The sequence below is a fragment of the Pituophis catenifer genome, unplaced genomic scaffold, assembly GCF_029215685.1.
Source record: "Pituophis catenifer annectens isolate HBS135680 unplaced genomic scaffold, rPitCat1.0.hap2 SCAF_2, whole genome shotgun sequence".
In the NCBI taxonomy this organism is placed as follows: domain Eukaryota; kingdom Metazoa; phylum Chordata; class Lepidosauria; order Squamata; family Colubridae; genus Pituophis; species Pituophis catenifer.
In genome coordinates this window covers 261,803,357-261,823,966 of record NW_027256882.1, presented here as the reverse complement: position 1 = coordinate 261,823,966, position 20,610 = coordinate 261,803,357, and the positions used below count along the sequence as shown (strand labels likewise).

Sequence of the window (20,610 nt, the reverse complement as noted above, 5' to 3'; positions counted from 1 at the left end):
TATTTGGCTATTCCTCTTCTCTCCTGTTGCCCCGGGAGACAAACGGCTGAGGGGAAGCGGGTGGGGGGAGGGGGGAGCAAAGCAAAACTAAAACTGTCGCGGGCTTTTCTTTGGCTGCTTCCCGGAACGCATGGAGGGAGGGGGAAGGAAAAGAAGCAGGCACACTGCGAAGGAAGTGATGCCTTCCACGTGGGGAGTAAAGCGGAAGCTTCCGAGGCGGACTGGAGGACCCTTGGTTCTCAAACGGTCTCGGGGTTACGACCAATAGTCGTAGATTTATCCTATGGTTTATTATTTGATGCATCGGTTTCCATCTAGCCTGAAGTGCTTTCTGTCGACACTATAAGCCTTTTCTGTTGGTAGCAGCCATTTACATGGTTAGGCTGGTGGGTGAATATGCTACGCAGTGCAAGAAAAATGATCGTGCCTCCGCTGCAAGGGGTACGTTTATACGGCATATGGTTTTTCAATATGCTTATGAAAATGAAGAAAAAAAAAGGGGATTGAAAGAATACTAACAATATTGCATGGATAAAATAGGGGATCATGATACTGCGGGGTATGCGTGTGCAGTAGTGTCACAAAAAGACCCAGCATATCATCTAGAATAAATTAGCGTTCTTCTTCAGTGACATGCTATATGCTGTTAATTAATCTTTAATTAAATTAATTAATTTAATTTAATAAATTAATGTTAGTTAATCTTTAACAAAGAGATTTCAAAGTAATGACTGTTTTGACGGGTATTTTTTTCTTCAAAGTGTACCCGTTGCAGAAAAGCAAGAATGATCACTATAAAATGCTTCCAAGATTTTTTGAATCTTCAAAGAAATTACAGTCATCCAGCAGGTAATTTCTTGACAAAGGTAATTCTAAATCTATAATGCTTTTGACTCTCTAGTACACTGCTATAAAGATAAATAGTACTACCAGTTTGAATATTGCCTTCAGACAATATTGTATGGTTAGTGCTTTTTGTTACAGTGAAATTCTGCAGCCAAAAGAAGATAAAAAGTTCCTAATTTGTCAGGTTAATTCCTGATATTCTGTGAAATATTTTAAAAAATATTTAACATGATCCTGTAAAAATACTTTTTTATCCAAAATGCATGTAGCACAATATATCTACACATGCACTGTTGATAGGGAATACATCCTCTGTGAGCCCCAGTTATATATGTAGTGAACTTGTACTATGAATATTTTTTGCTAAATAGCTAAGTGGATTATCAAGTCTAATTGCTCATAATTTTTGTGATGAAATGAATTTAGACATTCTTTTCCACATTCCAGATTAAATAGCATTTTTAGAATAGACAGTGTTGTTTATTTTTTTGAAATGGAAAGAGGAACTTCCTCCAATAGCAGAGTATCTCTGGTTGGAGCCTGCAAGTACTGTAAACATGATGCTTTCTATTTATTAAGATAACTCCAAATGTAAATGTCAACAACTTTTCTATTTCACAGGTGAAGTAAAATCTTTGCGTTCTGTTTTAACTCCACCAATATCTAAGTAAGTAATACATTTTTTTATATAGTATGTAAAATCTAGCAAGACTACCTTGGTTATAAAACTGGAAAACTTATTTGGCAACAAATGTTTAAGTTTCTTTATATATTGTGTGTAAAATTGTAATAAATTTAATAAAATTATAACGTGATGCTAAACGAAATTTTTTTTGTCTTTTTCTTCAGGATCCGCAACATAGGTATAATGGCCCACATAGATGCAGGAAAAACAACAACTACAGAGAGAATGCTCTATTATTCTGGTTACACAAGAACCCTTGGAGGTTAGTGGTGTGAGAGATAAGAAAAAAATTAAGTGCAATAATTATTTTTCATATCAATTAAAAACTATTTTATTTTCTTCACATTTAAACTTTCTGTTTAAGCATTTTCAACAAAATCCTACATCTCAGAAATATTAGATATAATTGCACTTAATTTATTGCCATCTCTGCTATCCCTTTCAAGAGTTCAGCTGGCCAGCTTCCCCTTCCTACTACCTTAGAGGTGAATTTTTCTTTAAAGAGCAGAGGCAAGACAAAGTGCTATCTCTTTGAACTTGCAAAGTTCCCTTTGTAGGCTTTGAAATCTATGAGACAGAGAAAGCTGGAATGCAAAATTGTTTCTTGGAGATTTGCTAAGACCAGTATCTACCCTGAGCAAATAGCGTTATGAGTTAGCATGATCTGTGAACTCATTTTTGTTTGTTTGTTTTTGTTTGTTTCTTTTTTTTTTTTAATTTGATTTATATGCCGCCCTTCTCCGGAGACTCAGGGCGGCTTACAATGCGTTAAGCAATAGCCTTCATACTTTTGTATATTTATACAAAGTCAGCTTATTGCCCCCACAAACTGGGTCCTCATTTAACCTACCTTAGAAAGGATGGAAGGCTGAGTCAACCTTGAGCCTGGTAAGATTCGAACCTGCAGAAATTGCAGGCAGCTGTGTTAATAACAGGGTGCATTAAACCACTGTACTATCAAGGCTCCTACCAAGGTTTCTTGAAAATGAAAATGAAAATTTAATTTGGCTTACTGTCTTCTTTCCCTGTCTTCTTCCCCTCTGGGTTGGGTTTTTTAACTTGCAATCCTTATGCTTTCAAAATATGGGATATTGAGAAACATTAAAGCATTACAGCATTATCAACATTTTTCATTCCTCCCCCCCAGCCCCATAGCAATTAAAAGGACGGGGGTGGGGGATATTCAATATTTATTTATAGTTGGGTACCTTATCACCCTATATTTCTTGCAAGAGATTGTCCAGGAGATAGGTAGTTTAAGAGATAGATAGCGGTAAGGCTGATGTCATTGTTTTTCAAAAATCAAAACCATATTATATGTTTCCTGACCAACTAAGTAATCAATTGGATCACCAGGTGTTATATTCTATAACACTTATTATATTACCAAGAGCTCAAGTTGTTTGATTAAAAACATGCTCTTTCTATTAAACAGATGTTGATGATGGTGATACAGTAACAGATTTCATGGCACAGGAACGGGAACGTGGCATTACCATTCAATCTGCTGCTGTGACATTTGATTGGAAAGGCCATCGAATCAACCTGATAGACACACCAGGTACCATGTTTTCATAACGTTAAGAGCACAAAGAGTTTAAGAAAATAATGCCCGAGTGATTTCATTTTTTTCAATTATTTTATTAGGGATTATATTATGCAGGTAAAATTTATATAGCTACAAAAAAGAGATACATTAAAAAAGTAAAAGGGGCTGAAAAGGAAAAAAGGAAGAAAAGGAAATAAAAATTTTAAAAAACTCTATTTCTTTCATTGCCAGCAAGTATAATCAACATTAATAATTTATCGCTATCTCTTAAAATAAAACCATTCCTTCATTCCATATTTTTCCCCAGTTTCTATAAACCCATCTCCAAAACCTCATTGCTGTTTATTAAACAGCAAAGGTGCAGTAGGACTTATTAGAAATAACAGCATAAGCATTGCATATTATATCTAGTGCAGCTCCATGTTTTCCCTTTAAACAACCTTTCATTCTAGTGGTGTCAAACTGGCAACCTGCGGGCTGGATGCACCACACGCAGGCCATGGCCACTGCATGGGGGAAGGAGGAAAAGTCACAAAAAATTATGTGATGGCAATGTGACATCGCAAATTTGACACCCGTGCCCTATTCCCTCTCTTCAATTAATCAAAATTCAATTCTACCGCAAAAACACAGTTCTTGCTTTCCATGAAAAATCAGTTACTTGGAGCACATATGGGTGATTTGACAATTTCTCTCTGATTTCAGAGAGATTTCAACCGCCTGATTCCTGCAATTGGGCACTTTCTCAGCCGCAGTGTGTTCCTCATTCCTTTTTAGAGGAATGTCAGTTTGGCATTAGGCTCACTGGAAGTGACATGTCAAAGTGACTCCAGATGGCAATGAGCAGTATACGTGATTCTTCAGGAGGAGAGCAGTCAACTCAGCACACCATTTATTTTTCTTTTGGCCTAGCCACCTCCCAAGGGCTATATGCATCCTTAGATAATGTGCTTTTTTTAAAAAAACAAACAAACACCTTTTTATTAAATAGTTTTACAGTAATATAAGATAATATTACAAAACAAAATATTACAAAACAAAACACTTTACCTTCCCATTTGGACTTTAGGTCATGTGGACTTTACTGTGGAGGTGGAACGTTCCTTGCGAGTATTGGATGGGGCAGTGGCAGTTTTTGATGCTTCAGCTGGCGTGGAGGTAAAAATGACTCTTTGGTGGCTTCATGTCTTGGGTATGCTTAAGGACGAGAACTTAAGACTTACTCCCATTAGCAAATGGCTCCCTTTGCTTGCATCTCTGCAAGAAATATGTTGGAGGGAAAAACGTTGTGGTGAAAATCTGGTTTACTTAAAATAACCAAATCACTTTGAAGATATAACATAAAGTTATTAAGCGTGTAAACAATAAACAATGTATACTGAGCTTCTAGCAAAGCATTGGCAATAGCTTAGCAGCCCTGAGCAAAAATAGAGCCATAGCTTATTTACCTTTGGTCTATTACATTTTAAGAGAAGACAAGAAAAGGTAAACACAATGTAAACTACAGCATAATGAATTGTTTTTGATGACAGCCTTATTTACCCATTCCAAGGTCAGCATGGCAGCTATATTATATCTCGACAGATAGTCAGTGAATATAAACAATTTGATTTACTGGACCTTTGGTTCCTACCTTATTCCTCCCCCTTTCATCCTAAATATCATGCACACAAATACGAGGAGTAACATCCGAATGGCTGCATACATGGTGTGGGCAGAGCTTGTGTCCAAAAATTCACATAAAATAACAAAAAGGAAATATAGTTCAAGGGTTGGAAGAAGTGCAGCATATAATTGGCAGAAATGGTGAAATTGACAGCTTTGATTAAAGAAAAGACTTTGACCAAGTTTCTGCTTGGAAGCTACTTTTGGACTTTTTGAGAGAAACTAAGAAATGAAATCTTGAGTTTGGGATTTTATGATTAGAATTATATATGATTATAGCAATATTGTAGACCATTATTAAGTTTAAACTAAGTGTTAGAAATATTTGTATATGTACTGAAGAAAGTGAGACCATTCTGTTTTTCTTTGCTTTTCCTTTGCTCTTTCTTTTTTTCCCCATTTAACAGTTTTATTGAATTATAAAATAAAATAAGATACAAAATACAAAAGTAACTTAAGAAAACAGTGTGGAGGAAGTGGGGAAAGAGAAGTGAGGAAGGATAAGAAAAGAAAAAGAAAAACATTGACTTCTGACACTCTGTTGCAGTAAAATAAGGTATTAACATCAAGTCACAAGTTTTTGTTTTTTCATAATAATAATATGAGCAAGCCATTTCTATAAAGATCTATTAATCTAATCAGTAAAACCCAAAATCAAAGTTTCATTCTTTTCCACTTCAAGCCCAAAGTTCAGAAGAGGTCTCCAAGTGGAAACAAAAGTACTTTGGCTCTTTCTTATTGCGGCTGTATCTTGTTTTCAGTTTGATTTTTCTTTTTTTTCAATTCCCTTTTTTTCTTGCTTGTTTACTTTTTATTCATGTTTTGAAATTTAATAAAAAATATATTAAAAAAACAAGGAAGAAGCACAGTGTGGCCAGACCGCTGGAATTTCAAGTATCCTAAGTATTCCCTTTCTACTGAGAGATTCAGCTTTCACAGGGACAAAAGTCACATTATTTTTAACTTTTTCTCTCCAGTTCAAAACAGGTGTTCAGCCTGGGTTTTTCTTTTTCTTTTTTTGTGAGGGAGGTGATGCACCTGTACACTTGCACAAAGACCATGTAGCTGTAGAGCAGAGGTCTCCAAACTTGGCAGCTTTAAGACTTGTGGACTTCAACTCTCAGAATTCTCCAGCCAGCTATGCTCTGCTGGCTGGATAATTCTGGGAGTTGAAGTCCACAAGTCTTAAAGCTGCCAAGTTTGGAGATCCCTGCTGTAGAGGGTTAAGTGAAACAATTTAAACATCACCCACTTCCCTCGAAAAGTACTTGCAAAACTTTCCCCTGTACAGAACAGTATCTTTTAGGAACTGTTACGACGCATAATCAGCATGCCGAAGCAGTTCCAATTTCTGCAGACCATTGTGCTGTAAGCCTCACAGAATGGGGTTATTTGTACTCCGATCTAAGAGGGCATTATCTCTGTGACAGCAGAAGAAACTTTTCCTGGATTTAATCACAGCCTTTTAAGCCCAGTAATAGTTACCATTTTGGTAGCTCCTCTTGGAATTTGCCAGCAGGACATAATCTATCTCTGTATCTTTCTACAATATTTGGAAACTATAAAGTTCTGAATGTTGTATTTAGGTAAGCAGTGCTATTGATAAGACTTGGGGTTTTTTTTTAAAAAAAAAGTGACTAGAAATGCCTAAGCTTTAGTTTAGTACTACCAATGACATGATTTGTTACAATTTATCTTTGCTGACTTAACTTGTAATATGACGGGAAATATTCCTTCTTTCTATCTCATTTATTCTTAGGTTTTGTTTTGTATTGTATTGCCTGTTATCTTTAAAAAAAAACTTTTGCAGCCTTTTCTCTTAAAGTTGGGATTCTTTAACTTTGCAGTTATTCATTTTTAATTCTTTGCATCTACTTGTCTACTGCAGTCTATATTTCCTGCCTTCCTTATGTTAGCCCCTAGGTTTTACTATTAAATTCATCTTATTGCAAATTTCATGGGTAACAACTGGTTTTTTTTCCCTTTGTATATCATGGAAATAAATATTTACATGTTTGAATAGACTAGACTAGACTAGACTAGACTAGAATTCTTTATTGGCCAAGTGTGATTGGACACACAAGGAATTCGTCTTGGTGCATATGCTCTCAGTGTACATAAAAGAAAAGATACATTCGTCAAGAATCATAAGGTACAAAACTTAATGATAGTCATAGGGAACAAATAAGCAATCAAATCATATTAGGAAACAGTCAATATAAATCGTAAAGATACCAGCAACAAGGTTACAGTCATACAGTCATAAGTGGGAGGAGACGGGTGATAGGAACGATGAAAAGATTAATAGTAGTGCAGACAGTAGTAGTAAAGGACAGAAGGCTGCCAGTGAACAGAAATGATTAATGCTGTACATTTTTGCTTAGGCACAGTCCCTGACAGTCTGGAGGCAAGCAGACAAACACCATATACCCAGAATTTGCTTTTTAAACAAGATGGACAAACATGGAGCAAGGTACCAAAATAACAATTATTTGTCAGGGCAGAGAAACAAAGAAGAACTTCAACGATGTGGAGTGAAAGACTATTGCTGAATTTTATAACTTAATAACTAATCAGTGAAAATATTTCACTTCTGAACTGAACTGAATTGAAGAAGTTTCTTGGATGAGAAGCGAAACATTTGCAAAGGGAAAAACAAGAAATTCCAATTGTCTTTTGGAAAAAGCACCTTTGGGGAAAATCCTGTGCCAGCATTATGGCCAAATAATAGTTTCTTATTTTTGTAGCTGTTGTATTACTTTGGAAGTTTGGAGAAGAGAATAATTTAATGGTTAAAGAAATGTAACTATTCTCTCTAAAACAGTAATATTTTGTCTTTAGTTTCATCCATTCAGTTGAGAGTATCAAGCAAAAGTTGAAAGTGAAGCCTTTACTTCTACAGGTAATTTTAGAAAGTGATTAATGTTTATTAATTATATATAGGTAGTCCTAGTTTTGCAACTACCTTGTTTAATGACTATTTGTAGTTACACTGATGGAAAAGTAACTTCACAACTAATCCTAATGTTTATGATCTTTGGAGGTCGGTAAAGCAAAGGAAAGCTGAATAAAATCATAAGTACAGTCATGGTTTCATTTAGCCACCACTTGGCTTAAATGAGTTGCCAGTCCGAGTTGTAATGCTAAATGAGGTCTACCTATTACTCCTTTATAGTTTGCATAATGCTGGATTATAAAGTTTGTGGGATGATACCCAATTGTACATCTCAACACTGTGCTAACTGAGTGATGCCATCAATATACTCTCCAAATGTCTGGAGATTCTCTGGGTCTTCATGGGCTTCTGCCAAGAATTCCACCTGACATTTATATGGGGTTGTACTTCCCCATTTAGAATTAATATGCAATTTGGGGGTTGTCTTGGACTGACAGCTCCTGCTCAGAGAATTGTGTCTGCCTCTCTGGATTGACAGTCACTGCAGACAATCAAGCTCTATTCACCCCAGAGTTCTGCTTACATGGGGCTGCCCTTAAAACCTATTTGGAAACTACCATTGGTCCATAATGTAGTGGCATGATTCTGTGGACATGCCTCTGTATTTGAGGGACCGCTTGTCTTCCATGGTTTCTACCTGTCTGTTAAGATGTACTTTGGGTCCCTTCAGTTAAAAGATGCCATCTATAGACTCAGGAAGCATTCCTTTTCTGTTGCTGTGCCTGCCTTTGGGAATAGTGTTTCTGCAGAGAACCATATACCCCTTAAAAATTAAATCGATGGAGTATGTGGAGGCCTAATTGTGTTTTTTTATGGGATATGGTTGTCTGTTGACTTCAGATACTTAATAAATAATATTTAGTGTTACTTTGGTGCTACTGTGCCTTACCTTACTGACACTGGTAATTTTTAATATATTTTTTGTATAGTTGCCAATTGGAGAAGCAAAATCTTTTAGAGGAATCATTGATGTGGTGACCAAGGACCAAGTTATCTGGAATGCTGTCAGTGGATTGGATGATGGAAAGACCTTTAAGCAGAAATCCTTGGAAGATACTGGAGATCTTAACTTATTAAGAAATGCCAATGATGCAAGACATACCTTAATAGAACAAGTAAAGTTCTAAAGTAAATACATAAAACACATGAGAATTTAATTTAAAAGTATGGATACCCTTCAAATATGTGGACTTTAGTTCCCATAATTCTCAACAAAAGCCTTGATGATTAGAGAATTTGGGGAATTGGTGCACACATTTGGAGAATAAATAAACCAGGAAAGCTGATCTGTTAATAATGAAATACAAGCCAGAGATGATGGGCTAAGTTTATTTGAGGTTGCTGTACAGTGTCCGATGTACAGCTACTTGAATAAATAAATATGGGTAGTTGGTGATAAGAAACAGTACATTGAGAACTACATATATTTGCTGCAATCAAATAATGAAAATAGTGATGTGTTCTCATTTTTGATTAGAGAGTTCTGGACTGTGTATTGTTAAATTCTTAATTGCTCCTATGCTGGTGGTAAGCATTTGCAATACCTTTGATACAAATTAACATTGAATTAGCACAAGTTCCTCTGAATGGCATAACAGGATATCATCCTTTTCATCCTTGTTCAACTAGATGAATGCTACATTTAATGATTGAAGTGGTTTCAATCCCAGTTCCTCTAGTCCTAGTTCAGTATTAATTCTTGTACCATATTGACTCTCCACTTATTTTAATCTAAATTGATTATTGTGAATTGCCCAATATCACTGGCAGTTGCTTATAATATAATACACAATAATATACATGTTTCATTTATTATTATCCAGTGTAAACATTAACTTTGGTTAATATGCTGCTTTAGTAGTCCTTGACATGATTGTAATGTGCCTGCCCATTACGATAACAAGTTGTGATGGTGGTTAAGCGAGGCAGCCATGTGATTGCCTTGCTTAACAATCTCCATCCCTGCTCTGCCAGATTTGGTAATGAAGTGGAACATGTGGTGTCTCGGGTCAGGGAGGCCCTGAGAAGCCTACTGCAGACTTGGGCCTTCTGCCCTGGGCCTCCCAAGCCTTCTCCATCTCCAGAGGCTTCCTGCCTCTCAGGGTCCCTTGGAATTTCTTTCCTACCCTCCTGGTCCTTGCAGGCCTTGGTCCTGATCTCCTACCCCACTGGGTCTCCGGATGCCTTAGGGCTGCTTCCTAGCCCACTGAAACCTACATCATCCTCCTTGCCCCCTCTCACAACTCACTGCAGAAGTTCTGGAAGTTCTGAAGATTGTGTTGGAGAAGAAGAGCAGACTACTCCAACCCCTGACATCCCCAGGAAGCGGGTACTATTTTCAGAGCAGCCACAATGAATCCCACCTTTTTCGTTCACATCCTTTTTAACTCATATCTGACTAAGACAGTGATGCTGTTTGGTGAAGTCTCCAATAAAGAATGCCTCTTGTGAAACTCATCCTAAGATAGGTTACTATTTTGGTCACTTTATTTATTTGTATTGAATCAATTTTGGCTACAGTGGATGCCTTTGAGGCACAATAGATCCCCATGTCTCTTTAGGTGCATTGGTGGTGACCTCTGGTGTAAGAGATTTGTAACTGCATATGCTTAAATAAGGAAGATACTTTTAGGCTAGCAATTATGGGAATTCATATTTTCAAATTGTTACATTAATAACATGACCTTTATATCTTTATTTCATTAAGAAGCAAGCAGACCTAACATAAATAATGTGAAATGTTAACCATTAGGAAATGCATTATCTTTTAAAGGTTGCAGACCTTGATGACGAATTTGCTGAATTGGTCCTTGGAGAATTCAGTGAGAGTTTTGATTCATTACCAGCTGATGAGGTCTGTGCCTTGACTCCTTCATTATGTAAATTGGATTTTATATATGAAAATAAACTTGTGTTGAAAAAATAAGCCGCTGGCCTCTTTTCCAATAGAGTTGGTCATAGATTAAAATAAAATACTTTCTTTGCATAATAATAATGTTGCTTAAGTTTGAGGTAACCATAATGATTAGTGAGAAATAATAGGGAATTGAATCAGATTGGATTACAGAATATGCTATAGCAAAAAGAAATCTTAAATTGGATTTTCTGTGTCAATTAAATGCTTAAGCCACCTTTCTGGATCAAATCACCTGAAGTGGATATTAAGCTATTTTAAACTAGCTGATATATGAAATGTAGCAAATATTTTAGAATTATTACGAAAGATAAAATTAGTCTAGAAGTGTTCAGTGACTAATAAATACCATATAATTTAATCAAGCTGTTTCGAGTGCCCATGAACACAATAGATATAAATTGAAATAATAACAAAAAAATAATGCCAAGCAAAAACCAATTAATGTAACTAAGATTTGGAATAGGCAGATGCCCATTTGCAGTTGCACTGACTTTGATTTGTTGTTAACTTTTCGAATCAATCAGTGTAGCCAGCCACATGTTTTTCATATTGTATTGAATTGTAAGGATGCATTTGTTTAAAATAATTGTGTCTTTTTGATTTTCTACAGCTACAGGCTGCAATACGAAGAGTAACCCTGGCTCATAAAGCAGTGCCTGTGTTTTGCGGAAGTGCATTGAAAAATAAGGGTGTTCAGCCCTTGTTAGATGCAATCACCAAGTATTTGCCTGCACCAGATGAACGCAGCTATGATTTCTTGTGAGTACGGAATGAAGATGTAATTTCATTTGATCAAAAGTAAGCAAAATTTGTACGGCAAAGAAAACTTAATATCTTACGGGGTGGGCAAGTAAAGTGAATTTTGGAGAATCGGGAACATGGAAGGCATGCTACAAACACCATGTACTGTTATTCTGCAAGAGACTCACATCGCCAAGGATTCCAGGAAGCCTGATCTATTCAAAGACAAATTATGTCTCTAAGGTTTTTCTCCCTGCTTAGTATTTCAGTGTGATGAAGAAAATACAAATAATATGTCTTCAAATGTAGCGGAAATCCCTCAATTATCAGTAATTATGGTGCTTTCAGTGCTAAATGCTAAATATTTTTTACATGTCATGATTCCTAGGATAAATAGGTGGGCTGGCTGGTTGATTGATTGATCGATTTGATTGATTTTCCAGGCCGGGTTATAAAGATGATCTATGTGCTCTGGCATTTAAAGTTCTTCACGACAGACAGCGTGGACCCTTGGTTTTTCTGCGCATTTACTCTGGCACAATGAAGCCTCAATCGGCAGTTTATAATATTAACAAAAACTGCACGTGAGTTTAAAAAAAATGGGCTGGTGGTGAGAAGAGGCGAATGAGCTTAAATAAATGGGTATCTCTGAGGGGACTGAAGCCTAACCTGAGTCAACCGTTGCAGAGAGAGAATGAGTCGCTTGCTCCTGCCTTTTGCTGATCAGCAAATAGAAATCTCTTCACTAACCGCTGGCAACATTGCCCTGACTGTGGGGTTGAAACAGGTAAGAAAACCCAAAACCCTCCTCTGATCTTTCAAACTTTGTATTTTACCCCCCCCAAAAAAAAACAAAAAAAACACACCACCCCTGCATCACGGTTAGTTTATGGAATCAAAATCATTTTGCTGATTTAAATATCTGTGGAGATTCTCAGTCATCCAGGTCATGGTTGTCTCAAAGGTGCTTTCTCAAGAGGCAACTGGACTTTCTGACCAATTTGCTGATTTAAGTTTTCTCATAGGTAACCTTGCAAAGTGGTCTAATCAAGATTTCCTGAATGTGATGCCCTTCAAATGTATGGAGACTTCAGCTCCCAAATTCTTTGGCATATGTTCTTTGAGGCTATGGAAAATGTCTAATCATACAGGGAATAGCATTCGACATTTATTTTTCTAGAAAGGAATAATATGTGGAAATCTTCACAAATTCTTTCTTCCATTTTTATTGTCCAAAAAATAATAATTATAGCTGCTGGTAGTGCAAAACAAAGGATTGGATATGCTTGTCCTTTAATTGGGAAAAGCCAATGTTGGATGGCCAATTAACATTCAGTGTTTTTTTAATGATGGAAACCAATTGTGTGCTGGCCGTTCACCATTTATTTTGTTATTTGGCTTACGTTAGAGTGCCACTGGCGACACCATTGTTTCTTCAAAAGCGTCTGCAGTGGCTGCAGCTCGTCGAGCTGGAAGAAATGTGGAATCGGCACGTGGTCAAGATAAAGAAGTACAGAACCTCCTGTTAGCTGGCATTGAGATTCCAGAACCGGTCTTCTTTTGTACAATAGAGCCACCTTCCATGGCCAAACAACCAGGTGCAATTCAGTTTCTGAAATAGGAGAGTTGTGCTTGTAGTCTATGCATTTAGGCCATAAAGAAATGGGACGATTTGTTGTTTATTAGTAGGCACAAAAATATATTACAGATGACTAGTATTCTTATCTAGATCATGTCTCCAGTTGTGAGATGATTTGAGAGGGAATGCGATCCTGTTATGGTTCTCTAGCTTAGCAGGTAAAGTCATTAATTCAGATTTTAGGATAAATATCCAAAGGTCATTGTACTCACATTGCACACCCAAAATGATCATAGTCAGCAACTGTCTGCTGGTTGAAAGACTTTTTGGAACTAGGAGATTTTGAAGAGTGTGAGAGTCCCTTATTTTGTACTGATGAAGAAGAAAAGGGGGCAAGGAGAAAGAAAAATCTTAGACATGGTTTTATAAGTGATGATTGGCAGAGCAGCTTTATGGTCTTTAAAAAGAGAAGAGAGGGAAACAATGGAAGAGATAAGCCTAATGTAGCTTTTTCTCCCTGGCCTGCTTTTCAGTCTCTTAAATTTTGAAACATCGTCTTCCCTTCCATTTAGGTTTTGGCCTGTAGTTTGGAAATCAGAATATTTTAAAAGAATAGAATTAAAATTATTTATTATTGGTTTGGCTAGGAAACCCTGGTTTAGCATGCTGCTACATTAACTTTGGAAGAGTTGAATAACTTATGGGTAATATCACATCTTTTCTTGAGAGTTGTCTCTTACTACTTTTATTCTCCCCGGGGGCACAAGAGTCAGTTTCACTACAGTTCTATAGAACTGCATGCCAGGATTCCTCACCAGTGACCCTTGTGAAGCCTTTGGAAACTGTGGAAACTACAGAAGAAGAAGAGGACCACAGTTGTGCTCTCTGTACCTATTCTAATCAATTATTTGCTCCAGATCTAGATCAAGCATTGATTTGTCTGCAGCGTGAGGATCCAAGTCTGAAAGTTAAGATTGATGCCAATACGGGGCAGGTAAGGTTTACAATGCTTATTATTATTAAACGTACTGCTGTGCTCTAAGGCAGTGAAGGATGAGTCCCATGTAGACCCTATCTCCTTTTTTATGGTGGTACTACCTTCAGATGACACTGCTGAAATCAACGGAATAACTTTTGCTGAAATACAAAGCATGCTTTTTTTTTTATTGTAAACTGCCCAGAATCATTTAAGAGAGATGGGCAATGTGGAAATATGAATGGATGGATGAATGAATGAACCAATGTGATTATTTTCTGCTGTTTTTCTGTATCTATTTTATATCCCATCCACCACCATCCCAAAATAGGACCTAGTGCTCCTGGTGACATCGCCATGTAACATTTGCATTTCCTGCAGACTTTGGAAGGAGCAAAAGTTCCATCTCTAGCTACAGAGTTTGCCTGCCCATTCTCACATTTGTAATTCATTGTTCATGTTTATACTGGTATCCATATTGGCTTATGCAACTGGATTAGAAGAAGGAGGTTCCCAATTTATCTTCCCATTGCAGCTGTAATTATTCCCAGAAAATCTGCTATGAAAAAAGGAAATCTCTGAAAAATGGATAGAGACTGTTCAGTTTCAAAATTACTAACAGATGCATGTTGTTGCCTGTATTGCACTTCTCTCACATCTGCCTGGCTTTAAAGCCACTTTGAAAAATGAACAGTATGTTCCATGCTTTTGTGATACTACTTTTATGAATATTTTTGCCAGACGATTCTTTGTGGCATGGGGGAACTACACATTGACATCATTCACGACCGAATCAAACGCGAATACAAACTGGAGACTTACCTTGGACCTCTTCAAGTTGCCTATCGAGAAACAATCCAAAACTCAGTTGAAGCTGCAGGTACATTAAATGTCATAGACCTGCAAATGAAGGACTTAAAACTGGTGGCTAGTTAATACTATGCTAATTTGATGACTTGAACTTCATTTATTTTATTTTTTTATTTTATTTAAATTTGTATACCGCCCTTCTCCTGGTGGACTCAGGGCGGTGCATATCATGTTTGATATGTTACTTGCTTTGCTTACAGATACATTGGACAGGACAATAGGAGAAAAGCGACATCAAGTGACGGTTGAGTTGGGAGTTAAGCCCTGGGAGGGAGAGATGCCAGCATCAGCACCAATCATTGAGTATGCTGAAAGTATCAATGACTTACTTCACCCTGATATTCGTGAAGCTATAGAAAATGGAATTTCAACCTCATACCTTCAAGGTAAAGAGTTATTTCAGCAAATGTTTTGAAAGTATTATATTGGAATTGTTTGAAGAAATAGAGACTTTGTTGTTAAGCGTGCCTACAAAAGAGTAAGGCTGTCAGGCAGAAATTAGCATTAGTCCTTCTTTCCCTTTTTTAACTGAAGATGCAAATGAATGAAACTGCTAGAGACAATAGTTGCAGCTTTTCTCCGTTTGTTTTTATTAGTAAAGTAACTGGCCTCGAGATGTTTAGTCTGCAGTCTGCAAAATACTGTTGAAAAGAAACAGGATGATGCCATATGAACAGGTTGAATTGTCATCTGCATGATACAATCTACAATTGATTCAGTGTAAAATCCTAATGTGTTACTGATACTTCTAGGACCACTTATGGGATATCCAGTTCAAGATGTGGCAGTCACTGTCCAGGCAGTAGTTACAAATGCTGATACATCACTAACTATGGTTTCTGCATGTGCTTCTCGTTGCCTGCAAAAGGTACGAATCAAATAATCTTACCCAGGCCAAGTAGTAATTTTTTTTAAATTAATTAATTAATTAATTAATTTTTAAATTTGATTTATATGCCGCCCTTCTCCGGAGACTCAGGGCGGCTTACAATGCGTTAAGCAATAGCCTTCATACTTTTGTATATTTATACAAAGTCAGCTTATTGCCCCCACAAACTGTTCCTCAATTTACCTACCTTAGAAAGGATGGAAGGCTGAGTCAACCTTGAGCCTGGTGAGATTCGAACTTACAGTAATTGCAGACAGCTGGTGTTAATCACAATGCTTTTAGTCTGCTGAGCCACCAGGCCGTTTTTTTTTGACCTTCTGTAGTTCTCTTTGAATTGGCATCATAATAAAGTTGCTTACGATATTTATTTTCCTACATTCAGAAATGATGAGACCGGGATCCTGATGAAGATGCATATTTTCTGTTTTATGTTGCTATTTTAAATTAAAATATTTTGTAAAGTGCACTGGGAACACTTACGTTTTGGAAAACGGCATTTCATTAATCATGTTTCTTATTTCTGTTATTGTTCATAATTTGTTTATATAAAATTTTCTGATTTTCGGATTCATACAGAATAAGTATAGCTTTCATGTCAGCCTGATCTGCTGATACAAATTAATACTCTATTAAGCAGATTGATGTTTGGATGGAAGATTTGTCTTGTAATTTTGTTTCTTAGGCTTTGAAGAATGCGGATAAACAACTCCTGGAGCCTGTCATGAACTTGGAAGTGACCGTGCCTGGAAACTTTGTTGGTGTAGTACTTGCTGATCTTGCACAGAGGAGAGGAAACATAAATGACATTCAAGGTCGCCTAGATAACCAGGTTGTGATTGCAGCTGTTCCCCTAGCAGAAATGATGGTATGTGCTGTAATTGGCAGGAAACTAAAGTTGCATGTTCTGGATACTGTGGAGTATTTTACAACAAACCTGAAAAATTGAGTACAAATAGTCCTCAACTTACAGCCACAGTTGAGCCCAAATTTTATGTTGTTAAGCAAGAAATTTCTTAAGTGAGTTTTGCCCCATTTTGCGACTTTTCTTGCCACATTTGTTAAGTGAATCACTGCAGTCGTTCAATTAGTAACAGGGTTTTTTAAGTGAATCTGGTGTCAGCCAGGCTGTTGCTGCTGCCATAAAATAGGGAGAAGGGAATAAGGGGGAAGATTACGCTGCATCTGGCTTCCCCATTGACTTTGCTTGTCAGAAGGTCGCAAAAGGCGATCCCATGACTCTGGGACACTGCAGCCGTCATAAAGGTGAGTCAGTTTGTCAAGCATCTGAATGTAAATCATGTGACCATGGGGATGCTGCAAGGGTCGTAAGTGTGAAAAATGCTCGTAAGTCACTTTTTTTCAGTGATGTTGTAACTTTGAACTGTCACTAAATGAACTGTTGTAAGTCGAGGACTACCTGTACAGATGGCAATGTGTGTTGGTGCCTGGAGGCTGTGGTGATTTGGATGGGAGGCAAGAAGCTTCAGCTTAACCATGGCAAGACTTTGGGTTGGAGTTTGGGTTGGTAGCTACTGGATCTGTGAATTTACTACCTTTAGTTCTGGATGGGGCTAAACCCAGTCTGACCTGGTGTGCAGTCTGGAGGTCTTTCTAGACTCATGACCGCTGTTCGATGAACAGCCATGGGCCTTAGCACAATTGTGGGTTGTGTGCCAGTGGCATCCATTCCTAGACCAGAAGGCCCTATGCTCAATTACTCATACCCTCCTGCATGAATTACTGTAACACGTTGTGTCTGGGACTGCTCTTGAAGAGCATCCAGAAACTTCAGCTGGTGCAAAATGTGATGGTATAGGGAGTTATTTGCACTAGATTAGGCTATACTATACCTCTGCTCCGTGAGTTTCATTGGTTACCAGTTTGTTTCTGGGTTCAGTTTAAAGTGCTAATAATGACTCATAAAGCCCTACATAGCATGGGACCAGATTATTTGAGGGACTGCCTTTCCCAATACCATTTAAAAGCCCCACGTGTTTTTAATGTTTTTAATTATCTTTGTTGTTATTTTTTATTTATTTATATTTATTTTTATTGGTTCGATTTATATGCCGCCCTTCTCTGGAGACTCAGAGTGGCTTACAGTGCGTTAAACAATAGCCTTCATACTTTTGTATATACCTGCTTAGTAGGGCTTTCGGGGCCACCCCTAAGCGGTGTTCTTTTTTATAAAAGTCAGCTGATTGCCCCCACAATCCGGGTCCTCATTTTACCTACCTTGAAAGGATGAAAGGCTGAGTCAACCTTGAGCCTGGTGAGGTTCGAACTTGCAGTAATTGCAGGCAGCTGGTGCTAGTTAACAGCACTTTAGTCGCCTGCGCCACCAAGGCTATTTGGTTCGTTATTTTGCTGGATTCTTTTATGTTTTTAACTTTGTATGCTGCTCAGAGTCACTACATGAAACGAGCGGATATAATTAGCATTTTGGATTCAAAGAATACATGCTGTTGTGCCATTCATCTGTGAACATGACGGGGCTCTGCAGACCCAGTCCAGAAGTGTAGAGTCTAGCACAATTGGAAATTTATTGTTACAATATCTGTCAGTATTGATCTGTGATGCCATTCACTGTTTTTGGCAGTGCCTGTCTTCAAAGCCGGTGTAGGCTTTGGAGCACAGGGCTTGCCAGCAGATTCTGGCAACAACCACAGCTTCTAGTTTCCTTGGCTGGATGTCAGAGTGGCATAGGCACAGTGGTATTCCCTTCGCAGCATCTTCGTAGTGCTTGTCTAAATGACCTCAAGGTCTCTTTCCCATTTCCATTTCACCATAGCGCAATTGGCAAGGCTTGGGGTGGTCATGCATTCTGATATATAAATTTACCAAACCAATAATGGTTCGGTTGAGATCTGCATATGTGGGATTGATTGGGGTAGATTGTAAGGGTGGTACCAAAATATAATTTTATCATATTTTATCTATATCTTAAATTATTGTATTTTATTCCAATTTCATTTTAAATTACCGTATTTTTCAGAGTATAAGATGCATTTTCCCTCCCCAAAAGAGAGTGGAAATGTTTGTGTGTCTTATAAACTAAATACAGCCATTTTTGGCCTCCATAAGCCCCGCCCCGCTCGGCCCATTTTTGTGAAAAATGGGCTGTTTTTTGCAAAAATAGGGTGCGCAGAGGGTTTGGGCGGCCTGCAGAGTGCTCCTGGGGATTGGGGAGGGCAAAAACGCCCGTTTTTGCAAAAAACGCATCAAAATGCCCTCCCCCAGCCCCCACAAGCATTCTGCAGGCCTCCCAAACTCTCTGTGCACCCCGTTTTTGCGAAAAACAGGGCACACAGAAGGTTTAGGAGCCCTGCAGAGTGCTCCTGGGGGCCGATGAGCGGAAAAATCTTTTTTTTCTTACTTACCTCTTCAAAATCTTGGTGCGTCTTATACACCAGTGAATCTTATAGTCCGAAAAATACAGTATATTTTATCCAATTCCATTTTAAATTGCTTTTATCACATTTTAGTAATAATTTGTTTCTGGAACTCTGCACTTTAATATGGCCCAATATGGCTAATCAATCAGTCAATCAATGTAAAATGTAAAGTAAATAAATAAGCATGTTTTTACTTTGAAATAGTAATTGCTAGGTCTCAGAGTCAGAACAAAGCACACTCTTTTGCTCCAGCCTCAAAACCGAATTTGGCTGTTTTGAGCATCATCCTTTCAGTCATAAGAAACCATCAGAAGTCAGGGCATTTCAGTTTCAAAGCAAGCTTTTTCTTTAACTCCTTGATAGAAATGAAACTTCAAGCTTATTCCATGTAGTTGTTATCTGAACATTTTGAGGAAGCAGTGGAAGCTTTTCTACCATAAAATTTAATCTTAAAAAGGAGCAGTTCTACTTTATAGTGATTCTTGAGTGGAAAGATAAATGTCAACAGGGTTTTTTTTAATGGAAGAATTTACCTAGAACGGTTTGTCTCAGATTAAATTCACCTAGGTAGGTCCTCCTTGGGCTGAATAGCTCACATGCTAGAGCATGACTGCCAAACTGGCAGCCCGTGGGCAGGATGCGTCATGCGCAGGCCACGCCGACCCTAGCTCTGCGAAGGGGAAAAACGTCATGTTATGTCACGTGATGGCAATGTGACGCCACTAGTTTGACACCCGTGTGCTAGAGCGTTATACTATCTGGCCCATCTTCTATGCTATCATATCAGATAGTTCAGTCAGCGCTGTCTTTTCTCTATTGGGCTAACAATATTGAGTATGATAAAAAATAAAAAAATCTCCAGGAAAATATAATTAAATCACACCCCCTTAGTATATAAAGCAGCCTCATTTCATATCAATTTCACTTGCAGAAGCATTTGATGAAAAATTTTGCAGCCTCACAATTAAACAAATCTAAACTCGAAATTGCAGACAAAATACACTGTATTGTGTTATTGAATTACAACTTTTCTAGCAATAAAAAAAGTATTTCAATTGTATGTAAAATTTATTTTTCTGTCTTTGAAATAACTTTATCTTATAATCTTTTGTGATGCACATTTTTTTTTTTCAGGGCTACTCAACAGTTTTACGTTCTTTGACATCTGGGACTGCTACATTTACACTGGAATTGGCAAACTACCATCCAATGAGCCTTTATGAGCAAAATGCTTTGCTTAATAAGAGGACCGGTTTGGCATGATGTCACGGAGGACTAGAGACTTGTTTTAATCCTTTCTTAGGAAGCAGTTGATGTTGAAATTACAATGATCAAAAGTATATATTGCTTCTGCAGCCTGTTTATATGTCAATAGAAACTATAAGATATAAATTATAATTCATCTTCAGAAAAATTGACATTTTGTGACTGTTATCAGTTATTCCACTGAAGAACTACAACTGCCTTTTCCCGAACTGTTATATTGCTATATAAAAAAATATGCACTTGTATATTTCTGGTTATGTAGTAGGTTTTGTAGAA

The 20,610-nt window shown here is 37.5% G+C and overlaps 1 protein-coding gene across 2 annotated transcripts; it reads left to right on the top strand.

Moving 5' to 3' along the window:
* Window positions 1–229: 229 nt before the first annotated feature.
* GFM2 (GTP dependent ribosome recycling factor mitochondrial 2) lies at window positions 230–20,579 on the top strand. Of its 2 annotated transcripts, XM_070938812.1 has the most exons (20): window positions 230–441; window positions 762–849; window positions 1,468–1,513; window positions 1,696–1,793; window positions 2,967–3,092; window positions 4,150–4,238; window positions 7,130–7,218; window positions 7,587–7,647; window positions 8,631–8,816; window positions 10,475–10,555; window positions 11,229–11,377; window positions 11,803–11,943; window positions 12,047–12,146; window positions 12,768–12,957; window positions 13,856–13,932; window positions 14,656–14,794; window positions 14,985–15,170; window positions 15,537–15,652; window positions 16,356–16,538; window positions 20,203–20,579. In XM_070938812.1, the coding sequence occupies exons 1-20, from the start codon at window positions 397–399 to the stop codon at window positions 20,329–20,331; spliced, it is 2,319 nt and encodes a 772-aa protein (XP_070794913.1). In that variant the 5' UTR covers window positions 230–396; the 3' UTR covers window positions 20,332–20,579. The 2 variants fall into 2 exon arrangements, with proteins under 2 accessions (XP_070794913.1, XP_070794914.1); XM_070938813.1 differs by lacking the exon at window positions 230–441 and having other exon boundaries at window positions 769–866.
* The last annotated feature ends 31 nt before the right edge of the window (window positions 20,580–20,610 follow it).